Below are 20036 nucleotides of genomic sequence, written 5' to 3'. Positions count from 1 at the left end.
ATATTAAGTGTATAATACAATTTTTCTACAAAATTAATAAATATTTTTGTTGATTCAAAAGGAAAAAACAAATGCACACATATACACACCAACTTCTAACTGAATTATAAATTTTATTTCTTTTAAAACTAATAATTTTTTAACAAAAAAATACTAATTATACAATACAGATATATAACATAACAATTATAGAATTTTTATAAACAAACTAATATTTGTTTCAATTATTTTTAAAATAATTGTTTAAATGATAATTCAATTATAAAACAATTTAAATATATCATTATTATAATTGAAAACATTACAATAAGACCAATATCATCCTAATTTATATTGTTGGTAAAATATTTACTTATATAATTAATTAAACATCTTAATGGCTTTCGTTTAAAAAGTTTTTAAATATTTCTTTAAATTCCAATTATATTTTAATAATAATTACACTTAAAAATAGCAAAATTTTTATTTAAAAATACTCAGTTATCCTTTCTAAATTATCTAACAATAAAAATCATATCTTTATTAAATCCAATATTTTAGTCATTATTGAGAAATATTTGAAATGATAGCTTCATCCAAAGTACCTGCATAATCCGTCCTTCTAAACATTAAGTTAATAAATGCTGCAAGAATATTTTATTAAAAATTTTAATCTACTGAATAAATAGTAATATATAAATATATATATATATATATATTTTTTAATGAAAACTAAAAAACTCACTTTGGTTAAATCGCATCAAATAAAGCATTAGTAGAAAAATCTTTGCAAGGAGACCAAAGGCCATCAGCATACTAAAAATAATAATAATTTATAAATATTTATATCACATATGTATTTATACATCATAAATTTATTTAACTAATTCTAAAACTCACATGAAAATTAGGACTGGAATTAATTTTGGGCGAGTGCCAAATGAAGTTTGTCTGTCTTGATCCAGTTAATTTTAACGTATTAATACTAAAATCTAAAAAATTAGAAGTAGAAATTAATGTATTTTCAAATAATTTAATAAATATAATAATACAAATAAACTAAATTAAGTTTGTTTAAAGAAAAATTTTAGTGTGTTAAACATAATCAAAATATTGAAACTAATAAATCAGTATAAAATTAACGATTTTAAATAAATAACATTAAAATGTATATTTTATAAATTTATAGTGATTCTTACTTGCAGAAGTAAGTACTGGATCTTGTTCTTGGATTAAGTAATCACATGAATTATTATCAGTTGTATTTTTAACATGTGATAAGGGTGTAAATTGCGATTTATTTTTATTTTCAGTATTCTATAAAAAGTAAACAAAATACAGTAAAAAAACCAAAATTTTACATTTCTTATATTTTAAAAAATTATTAAAGTTATTAATTTGTAATAAGTATCATTTAAAATTTTAACTGTGTACAGCTAGGTCTCAATTAATGAAAATTTAAATAATGCACTATTTGATTTAGTGTGAATTATATTAATTAACCAGGTTACTGTTAATGCATGGCTAGTAGCAGCACATGCAACTATGTGATAAATAGTACTATCTACTTGTAACAACCCTTGTAGTTATTTTTGATATAATCTCCACAGTTAAACATCCTCTTTCATACAGTTTGATATTATTTACAAAATCAAGGTTTTGCATTCCATGATATAAAAGGACCCAGATCAGGCCCTGGACACTGTTTCTACAGAATAATTTAAATATGAGACTTTTTAATTACACAGGGTATCTGCTTAAACAACTATCCAGAGGCAAAAAAGATTTTTCCAGTATTTGTTTGGTTAAATAAGTTGGGTTGTGGACTGCAGTAGATACAAATATACTGGATATATTACATTGCTGTGATATGCACTCATTCTGCTGCTATCTGCAACCAGTACAACATGCAGAGAATGCCAACAGTGATTTGAGTGATGCATGATATTAAATTTACAGTGTGACGAACCACAACTCCATCAGAACATTTTATGTATAGAAAATAGTACCTCGTCAGTACATAAAATGTACTGACGAGGTACTATTTTCATGGAATTGAGTGTATAATCATTATAATGGTCACTGCTGTGTAGAACTTGATCCACCATGTACAAAACACTAAATGCATTTTACTCTAAATATTTACTGTAGAATTTGAGGTGAGCAGTTGTTACTTCTGCATTCATCCTAAATATGATGGTGGATGAATGGCTTGATGACTTGTCATTGGTGTGACTACAGCACAATTGTGTGCCACCTCATTCCTGGACAGACATACATCAATGGCTTGCAGAGTGGTTTAGCAACTGGTAGTTGGGGCAATAGAACTCTATTCGATGGCAATGACAACTTGTCCCCCTCTGGATTTTTCCTGTAGGGTCACCTAAAAGCATCAATGTATGATGTGTATCCAGTAGTGCCATGCAATGTTGGCAAACTAGAGAGATGCATACGATGGTGATATCCATAATCCCATGTTCAACTGTTTACATTTATGTATTGCCACTGAAGGTGGTTGTTTTGAACATGTTATGCCCACCAGCAGTTGAGTGGATAACAGTACAGAACACTATTTAAATGCTTCTGTTCAAATCATTTGATTTAACAGCTGCAGTCAAACTGTGAAGGTCTTTTAGCCTAATGGTGGCCATTCAATATGAGTAAAAATGTTTGCTTTTATAGATTTTTGTAGTTTTTTGCTGGATATTGGTTTTATGTGTAGTGCTTATTTATGTATACTTAGTTTAAGTTGCTGAATCTGAAAAGGCTTCCTGTAAACACAGAAGCCACTCTTACTCAAAGAAATCAGATTTAAAATCATAAAACATCATTGCCCAAAACTATGCAAAAGTTACCTCCATTGCCATTTCCAGTTAAAATAGCACCACTTCCGTTTGTGTGTTTGCAAATGGTAACAGACTGAATAATTAGTGACATCTCTTGGTGAAAATGCTTAATAAGAATTGCTTTACTACATACATTTTGCTGTAGGAGGATTGGTCAAAAAATTTGCAGAAAATATCTTTTAAAATTGCCCCTTTGCAATAATGTTTTACACCCATGGGTTGGTAGTGGTCTCTGAAACTCACGTGTAAGGTGGCAATCTGTTTCAACATCATGAATATGCACAATTCTTCTACAAGTGCATCAATCCAGCCAATCTTGCCTTCCTAACTGAACATGACAAGAAAGTTGCAATTTTGCCTGGGAGATTCAGCAGTGCAGTGTCTCAAAACTCTTCAACAAGCACTTTGTGAGTGAGCCCCATCCCTGACTACTGTGTACAAGTGGTATCAGTGCTTTTGATCTAGGTGCTTCAACCTTGATGCCCTTCATGTTCATCGTCATAAACAATGAACATGAAAGGCATCCAAGAGCTGTGGTAATTCCAGGAAAGATTGATGCTGCCAAGGCCCTGCTTAATGAAGACCAACGGATAAGTACCAGACAGCCAGAATGCAATCTCAACATCTTGCATGAGTCAGTCATTATCATCTTATATGAACATCTGCATATGAGAAAACTGTGTGCATGTTAGGTACCTCATCAATTACAGCAGAATCACATGGAGAACTGAGTGAATTTTTGCAAATTCATGTTGGAAAAATTTAATGGAAGGATGTCAGAAACAGTCACCAAAATACTCACAGGTGATGAAATTTGGATTTACTATTATAACTCCAAAACTGTAACCATGACTGGAAAAGTCATGGTCACAGTTTTTTTCTGCCAATAACACCTGTCATCCTTGAACAAGGTGCTATGGTAACTGAGGAATGGTACTTTTCTGTTTTCTTGTGAAAAGTGCTTCAGTCACTCAAAGAAAAATGTCTAAGATCCATGCTATACATCATGATCCATCACGATAATGCTCCTGGACAGAGCCAAAGTGATCCAGTTTGTTTTGAAGTCTGCAAGGTGGTCTAGCTTCCATATCTTGCTTATTTGCCACACCTGACATCTTGCAACTTCTCTTCCCATGGATAAAGAGAAATTTGAAAGGAAGAAAATTTGATTCAAAAGAGGAATTGGTGAATGTGATGACAGCAGAATTACTCAAAATAAAATTTAAATAAAATTTACTGCTGGGATAATAATTATAAATTTGGAAAAATTACAAAATTTCCTATGAATGAACTCAACAAGTGTCCTTTTTCCTTTGTCCCTTCGTACACCAACAGGAAATAACAAATCTTGTGATGGAGTCAACCTTTATCTGGAAGATGGAGTATGAAGGGACAAAGGAAGTAGGACATTTGTAGTGTTCATCCATAGGAAATTTTGTAATTTTTTAAATTTAGAGTTACTCAAATTTTAAAAGGTGGATTTGCAAGGTTGCTTTGGACTGGTTTTCAAGAATGAAGAAATGCATTGATTCTAATAGAAAATGTTTAGAGAAACAAAGATATCTATATGATTCTGTATACAAAAAATGAATGATATCTGACATCCATGACAAATGTTTTCTGCAAATTTTTTAATCACTCCTGTATACCTCATTCATTTTGCACATCCAAAAACTTCCACAGTGACCCACATTATAACTTCAAATAATGCAAATTTGAATAACATGTTCATGGAATCTATTATTTGCACTAATCAAGACCTAGCTGTGTATTACTGGTATTCAACATTTCAGCTTACTTGATCTAATGTCTTAGATAGGTAACATTGTGAAATAGTACACACATCAGGAACTTCATATATTAGATTATGATTATTTTCTTTTTTCCGTTTAGGAATACAAGTGATATTGCCTTTAGGAGATAATAATTTGGCATAATTAATTTCTTGAAAGGACATTTTGACTTCATCAGGAACTTTCTGATCACTTTTACATAAAAACTCATCACTTAAAGCAGAATTATTAGTAATATTAGAATAGTCATCTGATTTTTCTGGAACTAAAATATTTTTAAAATTATTATATTGAAGATTAAGATTTGTAGGAACTTCTTGACAATTTTCTTCAAATTTGAGAAGATTAATTTGACTCATATGATCATTAAGATATTCTAAAGTTGATTCATCCTGATCTAACTGACATTTCAGATTTGTTTCTTTCACATCTGAAAATTCAGTACAATTTGGATGTGAAGAATTATGCCATTTATTTAGGAACAATTCAGGATTAAAATTTTTAAACTGATCATCAGTCATTAAATTTTGAAATTTTACTGTAATATCTTCCTGATAGTTTTCTTTATTTTCCTCATACTTCATAACAGATGATGGAGAAATTACATTAGCCCAAGTATTAGATAAATTTATTTGTTTAGAATCATATATACAATTAGACACATTTAAAGGTGCCTCAAATAGTTTTCCTTGTTGAATATTCATAGTTAAAAATTCTGAAATAAAAAAAAAAGGAAATTTATTAATTGATTTAATATTAATATATTTTAAAATAAAAATTCAAAATAATTTGATTATTATTTAATCAAACTAAGTTTTAATTTAACAGAAGATAGACAGTTTGCTATATCATCAAATAAAGTTTTTTTAAATTTAATAGACAAAAAATAAATATTTTCTCTAATCTCATAAAATATTTTCTTAGATTATCTTTTTCTTATAAAACAAAGTTTTTGAATTCAAATAATGCTACCATTATAAATCTCTTATTTTATAATTAATGCATTACTACTTGATGTTATTTATTTATTAAATTAAAATTTTTAATTTAATAAAAGTGAAGTTTATTTTCTTTTGATGACAACAGACTATAATTTCTAAAAATAATTGATTAATTTATTAATATATATTAATTTCTATTAGCAGTATGCAGAATTAGTTTAAATTATAAAATGCTGCACTTGTTTCCTATTAGTCAGTACCCTCATTGACTAACTGAATTTTTACATCTTATGATAAACAATGTAATAAATTTAGATTATTACTTTTAAAATTTAAAATAAAGTAAGTACAATAGAACTTGGTTAGGAAGTTCCCATATTAGGAGTTTTCCTGTGTAAAAAGTTTACACAGGAAAACTCAGTTACAAAAAGTTTACACAGGAAGCTACAATCGAATGCTCATACGCCTAACTAAGGCAAGAGCCAGATACGACTTTCTGAGAGAATGCAAAAACGAAAAAATACTACCTATGTCGTTCTTCCGAATTCGAATTCTTCTGTTGCTAGCAAAAGTGCAGAGTATGTGCTTGAATCGAGCTATCCGCGTAACGAGGAAGTAAATATACACCAACATCGCAGAACTGATCAGGATTGAGAACGAACTGTTTGATCAGAACCCCTACTTGTTAACCCAGGAAAACATTCGGCTGGTAGCCATACAAGAAAAGCTGACGAACTCCTTAAAGAAGCGATATAATCGGAAACTCCGGTGGATCTTACGGATGCAGACACCCCGAAAACCACAACAACCCTCATTCCCGTACCTCGTGTGGGACAACTTGAAGATACCAGATTACGCACACAAAGTATTGAGCTTGGGACCCAAGTTTGCACCCACTCCGTCTACAGAGGAACTAAACACCATCCCGGAATTAGAATCGCTGATAACAGGATTACCGCAGGTGGAGAAAGAATACTATAGATGGAAAGCCACACACAAACTTAAAAGTTCCACACAGCCTCAAGACAGCAAATGAATAAAATATAACGTGGACCGCACAAAAAGATGGATGCAACAAAACAAAGTCACCTTAGTCAGAGCTGACAAAAGCCATTCGTTCGTTCTCATGAAACGTGATACGTACAATAGACGAATAGAGGAACATATTATCAGCACTCAATGCACCAGTGCAAGCATTAATGCCATAGATGGCTTACAAGCGAAAGTCAAAAGATTTTCCAACACGAAGTTAGCTAAACGCCTAGGATTAAGGAATATCGTAATAGATTCTCCGGACAGTCCGAGGATCTTCGCCTTCGCGAAGACCCACAAACCGGGTCAACAGTTAAGACCCGTTATCGACAAAGCGAGAGCACCAACCATTGAACTGGAGAGACGCGCACATAAGCTACTGTCGCACAACTTAGAAGAATACCCATATGCTCTGACTAACCCAGCGGACCTATTATCTCACCTCGAAAAGATACCAGCATCTCCCGGCTTCATAACAGTTTTGGACTTCAAGTCGCTATACCCGTCAATCAAACTACCACTGGTATTTTGCGCCCTTAGAGACACACTCTTTAACATCGTAAATGACAGCTCTATGCATCAACAGATATTAGAATTGGCGCATCTCTTATGTTATAACTCCTTTTTCCAATTCAATGGGGTCACATATGCCCAAGGTAGAGGGGTCCCGATGGGCAGCCCCATCGCAGGAGATCTCTGTGAGATGGTGGTGAGGCAATTGGAATCTAAGATCATCACGAAGTATTTACCGAACATCTTACTCTATAAAAGATACATAGATAATATTCTCATCCTGTGGAGGCAGAAACCCGACATATCAGAGTTCGTCGATGCATTCAATGATAATCCTTATGGCATGACCTTAAAGATAGACCAGGCTCACGTTTCAGAGGCACATTTCCTCGACATCAACATCAAATTCGACCAAACAACCATCCACACGGAAGTCTACCGTAAACCAGGGGCGGAACATCTCTATATACCGGTAGGATCCTGTGACCCGCCATACTATAAAACAGCAGCCTTTAACGCTTTAATTAAGAGGGCACATACACACTCGTCCTCCCAGAGCTCTCTCCAAGCCGAACTGAAACGTATAGAACACATAGCCGAGAATCACGGCTACCAAGGGATTACACGTAAATTGGTCCGCAAACACCAACGCCAAGAACTACAACCTAACCAGCTTCCCAATGAAGTTACACCTAGTTTCATACCGGTCACATACAATCCATACCTTAAAGCAATATACAGAACAATAGCTAAGAAAAAGAATATCCGCATCGCCTATAGAAGATGCGCTACAATTTCAGATATATTAAGGAACGGTAAAGACACTTCCAACAAGGAACGACTTCCGGGGGTATACTCCATCCCGATTATGGACCATAGAACGGACAGAAGCCTGGTCTACGTAGGATCCACGAAGCGCTCCCTGGAAGTAAGACTAAAAGAACACGCAAGTGATATTTTACACGCGAGGTCCACCACCGCTCTAGCTATCTATGCCTCAGATCCGGAAGTAGAACCTTTACTCAATCAAGCCAAAGTAATTCGCACAACTCAATGCGTACACCATCTTAGATGGCTAGAAGCTCTTTGCATATATATGGCTACTCTCAGAGAAGAGAACTGCATCAACAACAAAGACGAAATCGCCCTGTCAACTGCATGGCAAGCACTCGTAAACAAGAACTTAAGATAGCACACAGCCGGTAAAGGAGCGCATGCCTGGATGACGTCACCGATCCAAGCGATAGAATTCGGAATCGTATTCCAGTAGGATTTTATTCGAATTGCATTCGATTAACTGTCGTCAGTTACCTGAGGAAGAACTTAATAGTTCGAAAACGTTCGTAACGGTTTTTTAAGTGAAGCGCACCGGTAACAGGCTTTAAGTTAGTTTTTAGTAAAAAGTTTAATTTCAAAAGTCCCAATTTTTTCCTCATAACAAGTGTAATTAGGAGATCTTGAATGTTTTCATATCTTTATATTATACTTATTCATTGAACCCATTATATCTTTTTTCTTGTTAAGAGGTAAAAGCCTCTAAGGATGTATGGTACTGTAATTCTTGAGCTTAATATAAGAAACAAAGTGAAATAGATGAATGAACAAAATAGTAATAAAAATCTTTGTAATCCAAATCAAATAACTTATATCGAAATTATTGGAGCAATGCCTGTTTGCATGCAGCTGTATATGGGTGTGCATTATCACAGACAAAAACCATGCCTGAGAACAATGTCTTGCCACTGAATCACTCTTCCAAGAAAAACAAGCAATTGTTATCCAACAAAGAGATGACGGCTAGTTTTTTGAGACTGTAAGGGAGTGTTGCTGACAGGTTTTATGGAGCCTGAGACTACAGTTACTTCAGAGCAGATGTACTGACAAACTCTAAAAAAAACTTTGAAGAGTGATTCAGAACAAGAGGCAAAGCATGTTATCCTCCTCAGGCATGGTTTCTTTCCATGACAGCACATTTCTAGAGGCATTGCTCCAACAGTTTTGATATGAGTTGTTTAATCACCACCACCTACAGCCCATACCTCTCACTGAGACTTATATTTGTTTCCAAAAATGAAAGTGTGGTTAGGATGTAGCAATTCAAATTTAATGAAGATCTAATTTATGGCATTTGTGGATGGCTGGATTCCCAGGCGGCAAACATCTTTGGTGAGAGGATACAGAAAATGGTGTCACATTATGACAAATGCCTGAATTCTCACAAAACTTATATAGAGAAATAGATATGTATGTACTTTTGCATATAATAAATATAATTTGATTTTATTCTTGTTTTTTCACAAAATACCAGAGGTTAATTTCCAAACAGCATTCATATATTAACAGTTGGCCCCATGCTGTCAAATTCATTTGTGTGTTCAATTGTTTTCATAATGTCATGTGGTGTACATACAAGTGGTACCGTACGGTCCGCGAACGAAAGTACAGAAGGACTCTACAACAATTATACAAATATCAAATGTCCCTTTATTACACTTTGTACAAAGAGGTTCAATCAGGTATCCCAACTGGTTACATGAAAATTTTAGACCTGGCATGGTTTTCACAAAGAACTCCTTGTGCCAAACAAAGCACGAGGTGACCGTTTCCCAATCGCGTGACAATAAAACTTTGGATAACGCGGAACTAACCTAACTTAATTATAACTTAAATCTAACTTAATACTAAAGAAAATAATAAGGGAGATAGGAAAGTGGGAAGAAATAGGAATCAAAAAGTTGCTTCACCGGGATTTTCTATTTCAGGACGATACGCACTTGGGGGGAGCCTCGGTTCTGTTATCCTGACTTCCGTTTTTCGAATTCTCTCCTCTATATCGTTATTCGAAATTCTTTTCTTACGATAAGTTCTCTGACTTGGTCCCTGCCTGGACAGCCTCGGACTTCTCTTTTGATCAACTTCTTTTCGAGCTCCTTCTCACACATCCGATCTCTTCCGTGTCTCGTCCAAAAGTGACCTATTCTTGGGCACTATTCACCCGGCCGCACACTCTACTCTTCTGTGTTCCAATTCTTAGAACCGCTAATCCCACCCCAAGGCAATAACAGTCTTTGAAAGTTTAGGAAAAGAGAAGACAAAGAAACAAAGGAAAGACTAAGACTAACTAAAATTACCAAATACAAGTATATTATTATGGCCGACGGCCACAGTCATATTTTTATTGTTTTTAAATCATTAATTCATCTTCATCAAAATATGTGAACTTCCAATAATCTGGCAATGGTCCTTAATCTGACACTGTTCCAATCACATATATGTTAGATTACAAAGATTGTTGTAGCTGAGAACAAAAGAATTTAATACGAGGAGTCACTCAGTTTTGATAATTAAAATCTTTAATATTTACAGTTAATGACAATACTTTCTGAAGAAATATTGTACAAATCTTACAGCGTACAAATATACAAATATATGGACCAACACTGACAATGATACTGGACGGGTCCCACGTGCCGACAAGACAAAGGAACTTAATTCTAATTTATTTCTAACTTAACTCAAAAATACAATATCTGGGTCCTGAATCAAGATGGGGATGTTATAAGAAATTAGAAGATCAAAATTAGATTAAAAAAAAGGGGGAAAACCAGAAGGGAAATAACTGGCAAAGATAAACCTCAGATCCGATCTTTAATAGGATTCTCTTTCCGTTCAGCGAAGTCACTCACATCCTGTCCTCTCTCCAAAAAACTAAACATCTCCTGGCACATTTCCCTATCTCTCCTCTCTCGCCAGCCCCTATTGACCAATTCGGTGTTTCCCCTTTTGTTTCAGGGACACAACAGATCATTGGACTAACCAGTCAGGGTAAGGCCTGCTGAACAAAGGCCAGAAGTAAAGTTTTGAAATGAAAGTGGTGAAAAATTAGTAACAAGGCTTAACCAAGCCATATTGTACTGTACTGTACTGTAATTTAGTAAAATAGATTATATTTATAATTAGCATTTATTACTCAGTGCATGCACACTCATCCTGTATCATTTATCATATTATCATCATTATATATGATAATGATATTATATAAAATATCATTATCTGCAAGGATACTATGATTTTCATGTTTTTTTCTTTTCTTAACTCAATGTCATTTGGTTTTGACTCCATACTTTTACTTGGTTCATAAAACGAATGATACCTGCTTAAAGTAATCTTCACAATCTAATTAGATCTCATACTTTACCGTTTCTTGTTGTATTTTTATCAGTTATCATATTTCATATCATTGTAAAACTATATATCATTATTTGGTAATTGTAAATAAATAATCAATCATGCATATAGCAATCATTCAATAGTATGATATTTAAATTTAAGTTTAAAATATAAATATCATTGTTTTAAAGTTTTGTTATTTTAAAGAGCCTCTGAAAATGGCTTCTGCCATAAAGTTCATGACATTTATACTTTTGAGATATCAAAATAAATAAATAAAATAATATAATATAATATAATAAATATAATAAATTTATAGTATAATATTCATAGGCAAATTTTTCAGTATTTTTCTATTTTACGTTTTTCTTTTGTTCTATTTTTAAAATTGTCTTCATTTACAGATGAAACACTTCCTTTCTTACAAAAATCAAAATTTTTGGAATTCATTGAAAAATCTTGTTCACTTTTAAATAAATTTTCACTAAAAAATAAAAACAAATTTACTAATTAAAAATACAGTTAAAAATTTTAATTAAATTAAAATTATTTAATCTTACTTTGATTGTCTATTCTCATCAACAATGGCTTTATTATTATTTGAATATACTGTAAAAATATTCTGAAACAAAATAATAAATTAATATTAACCAAATTTTCAATTATTGTTTTTTTTGTTTTTATTTTTGAAATTGCATTTTTATAAAAAATTTTTTATTTACTTTTTGATATTTATATTTTTGTAAAGCAATTTCCTTAATTAAGTTATTATAGCTGAAGCTTATGAAATGCAAATCAATTTTAAAAAATATTGTAATAAATTTTTTTATTAATAAGTCATGTAACTTTTTATGGTTTATTTTTTATTTTTAACTAATTTATAAAATTTTAATTATTATGTGCCATGTTATAAGAATTATTCTAGTATACTTTACAGATTCATCAATAATTGAAATTAATAGTGGTTGATTATCAATTATTAAAAATTAAAGTAAAAAATATAACCCTTAAATAAACCACATCAAAGTGTTCTAATGTTTTTGTTACTATTTTGGTGTATTAGTCACTGATGAGAATCGTTCAATGCGGATGAAGAAAATCCAGCCGGAATATCAATACCCTTTCTTTTATTTATGGATATATACAGTAATGTGTAATACAGTATAATTACAACTTGACGTCGACCGAGGTTGGAGGTTGTTCGTGTTGATCGCCTGTTTAAAACGTCCGCTTTTGGTAGTCGCTGGTCAGGAAGTGAGTGACTAGTTCAAAGTTCACTTTTTCCTCTTTTCTGCACCCTCTATCGGTCTGAATTGGCACATTGCCAACGAGCGCCACAGTGCTCCCCCCAGTGACAATGATATAGTGATCAGAGGTACTGGGGGTTGAAGCAAATGTGACGTCCTGACCGGGTCATGGTGGTTGGTGTTTGCATCGATGTAACAGGATGGCTTGTTTTGTTGACCGGTGGATTGGATATATCGTTTGTGGTTGTATCGATGAATGCTGGTTTGAGCCAATCCACGCTGATGACAGCATCTCTGCCTTTTATTAGTACAGTGAAATGTTTATTGGATCGTGCTATAACTTGGTAAGGGCCATCATAGGGAGCTTGTAGGGGTTTTTTCATGGAATCATTTCTAACAAATACGTGGGAGCATTCCATTATTGAGAGATGTAAAAAGGTGGTAATTTTATCATGTGCAGATGTTTGGACTGGCGAAAAATTGTTCATAATATTGCGGAGGTGCTGAAGGAAGATGGGTGGCTCAAGAGAGTTGTTATTTGTAGGCTGTATGAAGCCGGCTGGTAGACGTAGAGTCGTTCCATATACCATTTCTGAGCAAGTGCCCCCGACGTCTAGTTTAAACGTGGAACGGAGCCCAAGCAGGACTGTAGGGAGGCTTTCTGTCCAACGGTTGTGATCACTGCATCGTAGGGCTTGCTTAAGTGTACAATGAAATCACTCTACCAGCCCGTTTGATGATGGGTGATAGGGGGTTGTGTGGATTCGTTTAATTCCAAGGAGGGCAGTTAGTGACATGAAGAGCTGGGACTGAAACTGTCGCCTCTGGTTGGTTGTTATGATGGAAGGGACTCCAAACTGTGCTACCCATGTTGATATGAATGCCTTTGCCACAGTTTCTGCTGTTATGTCCGGGATTGGTGTGGCCTCCGGCAAACATGTGAATCAGTTGACGCATGTAAGGAGGTACACGAATCCTTCTAATGGGGGGAGTAGTCCCACAATGTCTATGTGTACATGGTTGAATTGTTGTTTGGGTAGGTCGAACTGTTGCAATGGGCTTCAAATGTGGCGGTTGATTTTATTCCGCTGACAAGTGATACATGTTCTGCACCACTGATTGGTATCCTTGAGCATGGCTGGCCATACAAAGCGTTCCTGAATTAGTTTCCGGATTGCACGAGTGCCTGGATGAGAGAGATTGTGGACGGAGTCGAAGATTTCATGGCGAAAGTTAATCAGAACGTATGGCCGTATTCTATTATTTGACATGTCACACATGATTTGTAGTTCGGGATTGAGAGTGAGAGGTTGTAGCTGTAAGAAAGATTGCTGGATAGATAGAAATTTTTTAAGTTCGTCGTCGTTGTTTTGTTCCTGTGCTATTGCGATGAAGTCTAAGGAGGAAGGTAATTGAATGTTGTTGATTCGAGAGAGAGTGTCAGCTACAGTGTTGTGAGCTCCATGAATATGTCTGATGTCGATGCTGAATTGAGCGATGAAGTCAAGTTGTCAGAGTTGTCGAGGGGAACAGGATGTAGATTTCTTATTGAGGGCAAAGGTCAGTGGTCGACGATCAGTCAGAATAGTGAATTGTCTTCCTTCGAGGTGATGCCGAAAGTGTTTGATGGATGAATATATGCCAAGGAACTCTCTGTCATAAGTGCTGAATTTTCGTTCTGTGTCGGATAGCTTGCGAGAGAAGAAGGCAAGCGGTTGTGGGCCTTGGTCGGTATGACATTGCAGGACGGATCCAATGGCAAGGTCCGACACGTCGACCATTAAGGAAAGTTTGCTGTCACTTGGTTGGAATGCAAGCGTGGTCGCTTTTTCCAAGTCACTGGTCAGGAAGTGAGTGACCAGTTCAAAGTTCACTTTTTTCTCTTTTCTGTGCCCTCTATTGGTCCGAATCAGCACATTGCCGACGGGTGCCACACTATCATAAAAAATCATTATCATCATAAAATTATTATGATATTGAAAATTAGAATTAAGAATTTTTTTACTCATTTAAAATGAATAAGATAACCAGATTTTTAAAACATAGTATGGCATTTTGTTTTACTTCCAATTTCAAAATATCTAAATAAAATCTCTTACAAATTTATAAATTTATAAAAAAACAGCTTTAATAACTGAAACGATTTTAAAACTTAAAGTAAAATGTTTAATCATGCATTAATATATTCTAATGATTTTAACTTCTGACATTTCAAAAATGAAAAAATGCTAAATGCTAGTTACTGTAGTGAATACCCGGAGGCATATTTCTGGGTTTAGTTTAGGTTGGCTAACTGACACTAGTGACATTAAAAATAAGCATTTGCCAATGTTAATGATCTTGTGAGTTTCTTGATATAAATTCCTATATCATTTTGACATCAAGAACATATCCAGGAGATACAGTAATTGCTTTGCAAAAGCAACAAAATTGCTTTAAAATAAATAAAATAATGAATTGCATTAATTCAATTAGATAAGATTAAGAAACTAATGTAGTTATAAAGAAATTGAGTAGAATTCTCCAAAAAATGGCAGAGAGTATACATCTTGGTCTCCCTGAACTGCCTTGAGCAGCACCCATATTCTCAAAATCATGGATATTCCACAGTTTCACCATCATGAATATTCCAGTTTCACATCAAGTGTTGATGATGGCCTACAAGTTTTTCTGGCAATAAATGAAACATCAAAAATTGTCTAAACATTGCTGCTGCATGTGAGATTGTTAGATTCATCCTTGCAGTTTTAGAAGATGTAAAAATTGATGAAAATCCTTATTTACATCTTCAAAAAGAAAATCCTTTCTTATTAACAGATTCCAGAAGAATAAATTTGCAATTTATGCTCCTAGAGAAACTGCACTTGTACTGTACTACTTCCAACCCTACAACCATCTAATGCAGTAAAAATTTCCTTATTCAAACAATTTCCATCATCTTAAACAATCTTCAGGAAATCACATTCTAAAAGAATGAATGACTAACAGTTTTTTTCAAAATTCTCCACACAGTAATTCAACTAATCTACTCTAAAGCTGCAATCCCTCTAAGTGCTAACTGAAAACTGGCATCAGTTTAGACTCCATCATTTGCAAGAGGCTTTCAACTGGCTCTTTTCTGACACCCTTCATTAAGCGAGATGTTTACTTTTCTGCATTGACAGAGTTCTTGACCAATTCTGCTAAACATTCAAAGACATGGAAGTTGTCAGTTTGGGTACAAATCTTGGTAAATTCTACAGGTCTCATAGGCATTTCCATTTGCCTTACCATAAGCACATGTTTATAATTATTAGAAATTTTTTAACATCCATTCAGTGTTATTAACACAATTACCACTGCTAATTTTCCCAGATATATCTAAGCATTCAACTGTCTGAAAGATATTTATGGATTGCCTGCATATTTTGAACATTTTATTCATTTTGTGCATCTTTGTGCCTTGTGTGTGGCATTTTACAATACTGATTTATTTTTAAAGCAGATGCTTATGGAACCCAGTGTTTACTAGAACACTTTTACATTTTTCTGTATAGTTTATGTATGCAAATTTTGAGATGGGTTCAGATAACTCCATATGGTTTTAAAAAATCAAAACCACAATATTTAATTTAAAAAAACTTTAATATCTAGCATTCTGTTTACAGATGAGTCAAAATTCAGTTCACAATCACTCTCCACATATTTTTATCTTAAAAGATAGTAAGGGATCTATAATTAACTTTTAAGGAAAGATATCTTTGGTGACAATGAAATGCTGGCTGGGTATTATGCTAAGTGCACACTATAAAAGGCACTCTGATTGCTCAAGATTACAGGAAAAAATTACCTAAATCTTACAGTTGTTTCCAAAATACAATGAGCCAATTTCATCAACAATTTTTTACTTTTTTTCAATAATTTTCTTATTATTATGAATTATACTCCTGATTAATCTTTGTAGTGATATGTAATGAATAATTTTTTTCTTAATCAATTAAATTTACAGTATATAAGAAAATTTTTCACTTACTTGTCCATGAGAAATTAATTTAGTAAATGAATAATTTGGTTCTTGAGGCTGTGCAATTACTATAATAGGATTTTGAAATTTATCTATTAAGTAAAAAAATGAATTAATTGAAAAAAATTTTTAAATGATTTAAAATAACGTTTATTTTTTAAAATAATAAGCTTATTTTAAGCTTTCTGTTAAAATAATCAGGAAACAGAAAATATTTTTTTCATTAAAATATTTTTATTTTTTATTTATATATAAAAACAGAAAATATTTTTTTCATTAAAATATTTTCTGTTGTAATTTTAATTTTTTTATTTATATTATAAATTATACTAAAAGTTGTTACATAATTCTTTTTAAGTTATATTAGAACATCTGGAAAAGCATAGCCAGAAAAAAGTTACTTTTGTTAATGCAAAAAACTATCAGTAACAGCAATTCATTGAAAATAAAATCAGATTAATTAAGCTATAAAATATTTAAAAGTTAAAAAAATAAACATTTTATTTTCTAAAATTAAAAATACCCTGAAATGTATTAGTAAATTTCCATTTATTTTTTAAGATTTTTAATTATATTATTATATTTGAAATTTTTAGAATGTACATAAACATATAAAAGTTTCATACATAGAATACACTGAACATTAAATTTCCGTAATTTTTAAAATACTGTAATTTTGTGCAGATAACCCATGATAGCATATATTTCATAAAAAAATGCAAGAACTAAAATAAACCTTGCATAACCATCTTTTCTATAGACACTGAAGATACTGAACCTCTGGGCAGCCACTGAAGGCAAGATAATTATTAATATGTAGTTAGAAGTTGCCATCTCAAGCATTAAAATATTGCTTTCTCTGTTTCACTTCTGTTAACAAGTCATTGAAGATAAACATAATCAATCAGATAGCTTGTGTGAAGCCTGGAATAAAACAGGCCTCTTTTGCCATTTATTTTTGAACAAACAAAATACATAGAATGTTTCTTTATTAATAAATAGTAGTCTTAAAAATTTTATTTTGGGAAAAATCCCCATCTATCCTCCCCTCTTGACATCCCTGTATATGGATGGCAAATAAAGTGAATGCCAGTGAAGCAGATTATTGTTTTGTTATACTCTGTATATTTTAAAAAACTTATTTATTATTTTATCATTATAAGTTATTTGCACATTAAATTAATAAAATGAAAAATAAAGGACAATCATTTTTATAAAACATATTTTTCATAATGATTTCTTTTTATGGAAAAATCAAACTTATTAATTTAAAACCAGTGGGAAAATATGCTTTTTTCTTTGTCAAAAGAAAAACACGTGTAACAAAAAAACGAAGCGGAAACTTTAATTACAGCAAAAAAATAGCTACAGGTTCTTTTCTAGGATGCCAGAATATTTTCTATCCCGACAGATGGAAACAATCGTATGAAAGAACAAGGTGGTACATACAAAATCCCGAATATATATGTTACGCGACAAAAGAGAAATAATTAAAATTAATCTTACGCTAATATTAAACTATCAAAAATACGAATAAAGATAAAAACTAAGCCTAATATTAAACTATAGTAGGAGAATAAGGGACAGGAAGGAAAGGTAAGAAATTAGATAGGGGGTACCCAGTGTTGGTTCTTGAAATCTTCGAAAAACGGCCCTTTTCTTTGTAATGTCCGTAGCAAAGGTTTTACACAAAAGAACGAGGGTATTTCCTTTGTTTCTTTCAGTTCAATCACTCGTCGACAGTTCGGATTCGATAATTTACCGTTAACTCCTTGAATCTATCAAAGAGATCCTTAGTCAGTCTCTGAAGCTCTACCTTCTTTTCTTCTGCATGCTGCCAACAATGCACCAGAAGCTGGTCTCCTTCCTTTCTCTCTCAGGTTCATGACCCTCTTGCCCTCTAGTATCATACTCGTCCCCTCAGGGGTTGCGCACCCTTTCTTTGTTTTAGGGGATATCCGATGGCCATAAAAGGAAAGGAATTTTGGAGACATTCCAAAGAGGGAAGACAATAGATAAAGAAAAGAAAGGGGAGAAAAGCACGTGAAGCAAAATAAAACTAAAAAATAAAGTATATAAATTATATACAAATACATGGCGTACAGCAACACCAGAAAATAATTATATCATTTCTTGTAACAAAATAGTTATTTATTCTTTTAAATCACTAAGCATAATTTTTGTGTATAAAATAAATTTTAATATATTATAAAAGTATAAAATTTAAATAATTTATGTTTGATCAATTTCTTAAATTTTTGAAAATATTTAATAATCATAAATAAAATATTGTACTTACTTTTGCTACTGCTGTTGGAATTTAAATTATTCATTAAATTTTCCAATCCTCGTCTAACTGATATCTTTTTTGGTTGAAGCAAAGTTTCTTTAGACGTAATTTTATTTGATGTTAATCCATTAGTAAAATCCTCTTTGCTATAACTTTTAATTTTATTATAAAATATATATCATGTTGTAATATATATTTATTTAAAAACTCTTCAACAAAAAATATAAATAAATATCTCACTACTATGGATTATATGTTGTAAAATTAATTAAACCAGAAATACATTGTGAATTTAGAGAACTAAAAAATGTATTTTTTGAATCCTGATGTAAACAGCCACATTTCTTCTGACTTTCTTCTGTCACCTCTGTGATCAGTTTAGTGTAAAGTATGAACTGGCATACCTTAAGTTGTTTGTACAATTTTTTAAACAAGATCAATGCTTATCAATTTCAATGTTCATACCAGTTACAAAAAAATGTTATTTGTGGAAATTTTACTATTTTTGTTATATAAAGCATGTACTGAAGAGCAGTGGTGCACTCAAAATTTATTCTTGGGGGAGCTGAGTTGAACAAATAAAACATTTTTAATGTGAATTTAATAAAATTTCCACCTTATGTGACCACTAATTCATAAGTAGTATATAAACAGAAGTCACATGAATAAAGTTTACATAGGCACATTAATTTGTACAAAATTTCAACTAATGTACTGGCCATAAATTATTTATGGTCTATTCATAACAGTTGATTCAAATACATTTAAGAGCTAACAAGATCTAATTGTTGATACAGAAACTTATTTCAGACATTTAAGGTATACAAGCATTGTTACTTGTAATATGAAAGCACTTATAGCCATCATTGCCAGATTTAATAATTAGTATTTCATTGAAATTCTTAATGCTGTTTAATATTATCAAAATCATAAAAAAAAAAAATAGATAAATGTGGTAAAAATTTGCAATAATCTTGTATACCTTAAATGTCTGAAATAAGTTTCTGTATCAACAATTAGATCTTGTAGCTCTTAAATGTATTTGAATCAACTGTTATGAATAGACCATAAATAATTTATGGCCAGTACATTAGTTGAAATTTTGTACAAATTAATGTGCCTATGTAAACTTTATTCATGTGAATATTTAAATGCTAATACCGATATCTAAAGCAAATATGTTTAAATTTTGTTTGCTTTATTTTTGTAAATAGAAGTCATG

At 32.3% G+C, this 20036-nt stretch overlaps 2 protein-coding genes across 2 annotated transcripts in view; both read right to left on the bottom strand.

The window, feature by feature from the left end:
- Positions 1-301: 301 nt before the first annotated feature.
- Positions 302-11744, bottom strand: LOC136983063 (uncharacterized). The gene is made up of 6 exons (XM_067279694.1): positions 11637-11744; positions 4624-5333; positions 1179-1296; positions 880-971; positions 725-795; positions 302-623 (listed from the first exon to the last, which is right to left on the bottom strand). Exons 1-5 carry the CDS (start codon positions 11722-11724, stop codon positions 730-732), a joined length of 1074 nt encoding a protein of 357 aa, XP_067135795.1. The 5' UTR covers positions 11725-11744; the 3' UTR covers positions 302-623; positions 725-729.
- Positions 11745-11830: 86 nt separating this feature from the next.
- Positions 11831-20036, bottom strand: part of LOC136983071 (uncharacterized) — a 40890-nt gene continuing 32684 nt past the window's right edge. Inside the window, exons 7-9 of the mRNA XM_067279703.1 lie at positions 18824-18966; positions 16534-16616; positions 11831-11896 (exon numbers count right to left, since the gene is read on the bottom strand). Of these exons, the coding sequence (XP_067135804.1) occupies positions 11831-11896; positions 16534-16616; positions 18824-18966 (292 nt within the window). The remainder of the gene's footprint in view (positions 11897-16533; positions 16617-18823; positions 18967-20036) is intronic.

Source organism: Centruroides vittatus, unplaced genomic scaffold (assembly GCF_030686945.1).
Source record: "Centruroides vittatus isolate TY-2023 unplaced genomic scaffold, ASM3068694v2 contig_875, whole genome shotgun sequence".
NCBI lineage: Eukaryota > Metazoa > Arthropoda > Arachnida > Scorpiones > Buthidae > Centruroides > Centruroides vittatus.
This window is presented reverse-complemented; position numbering and strand designations above follow the sequence as displayed.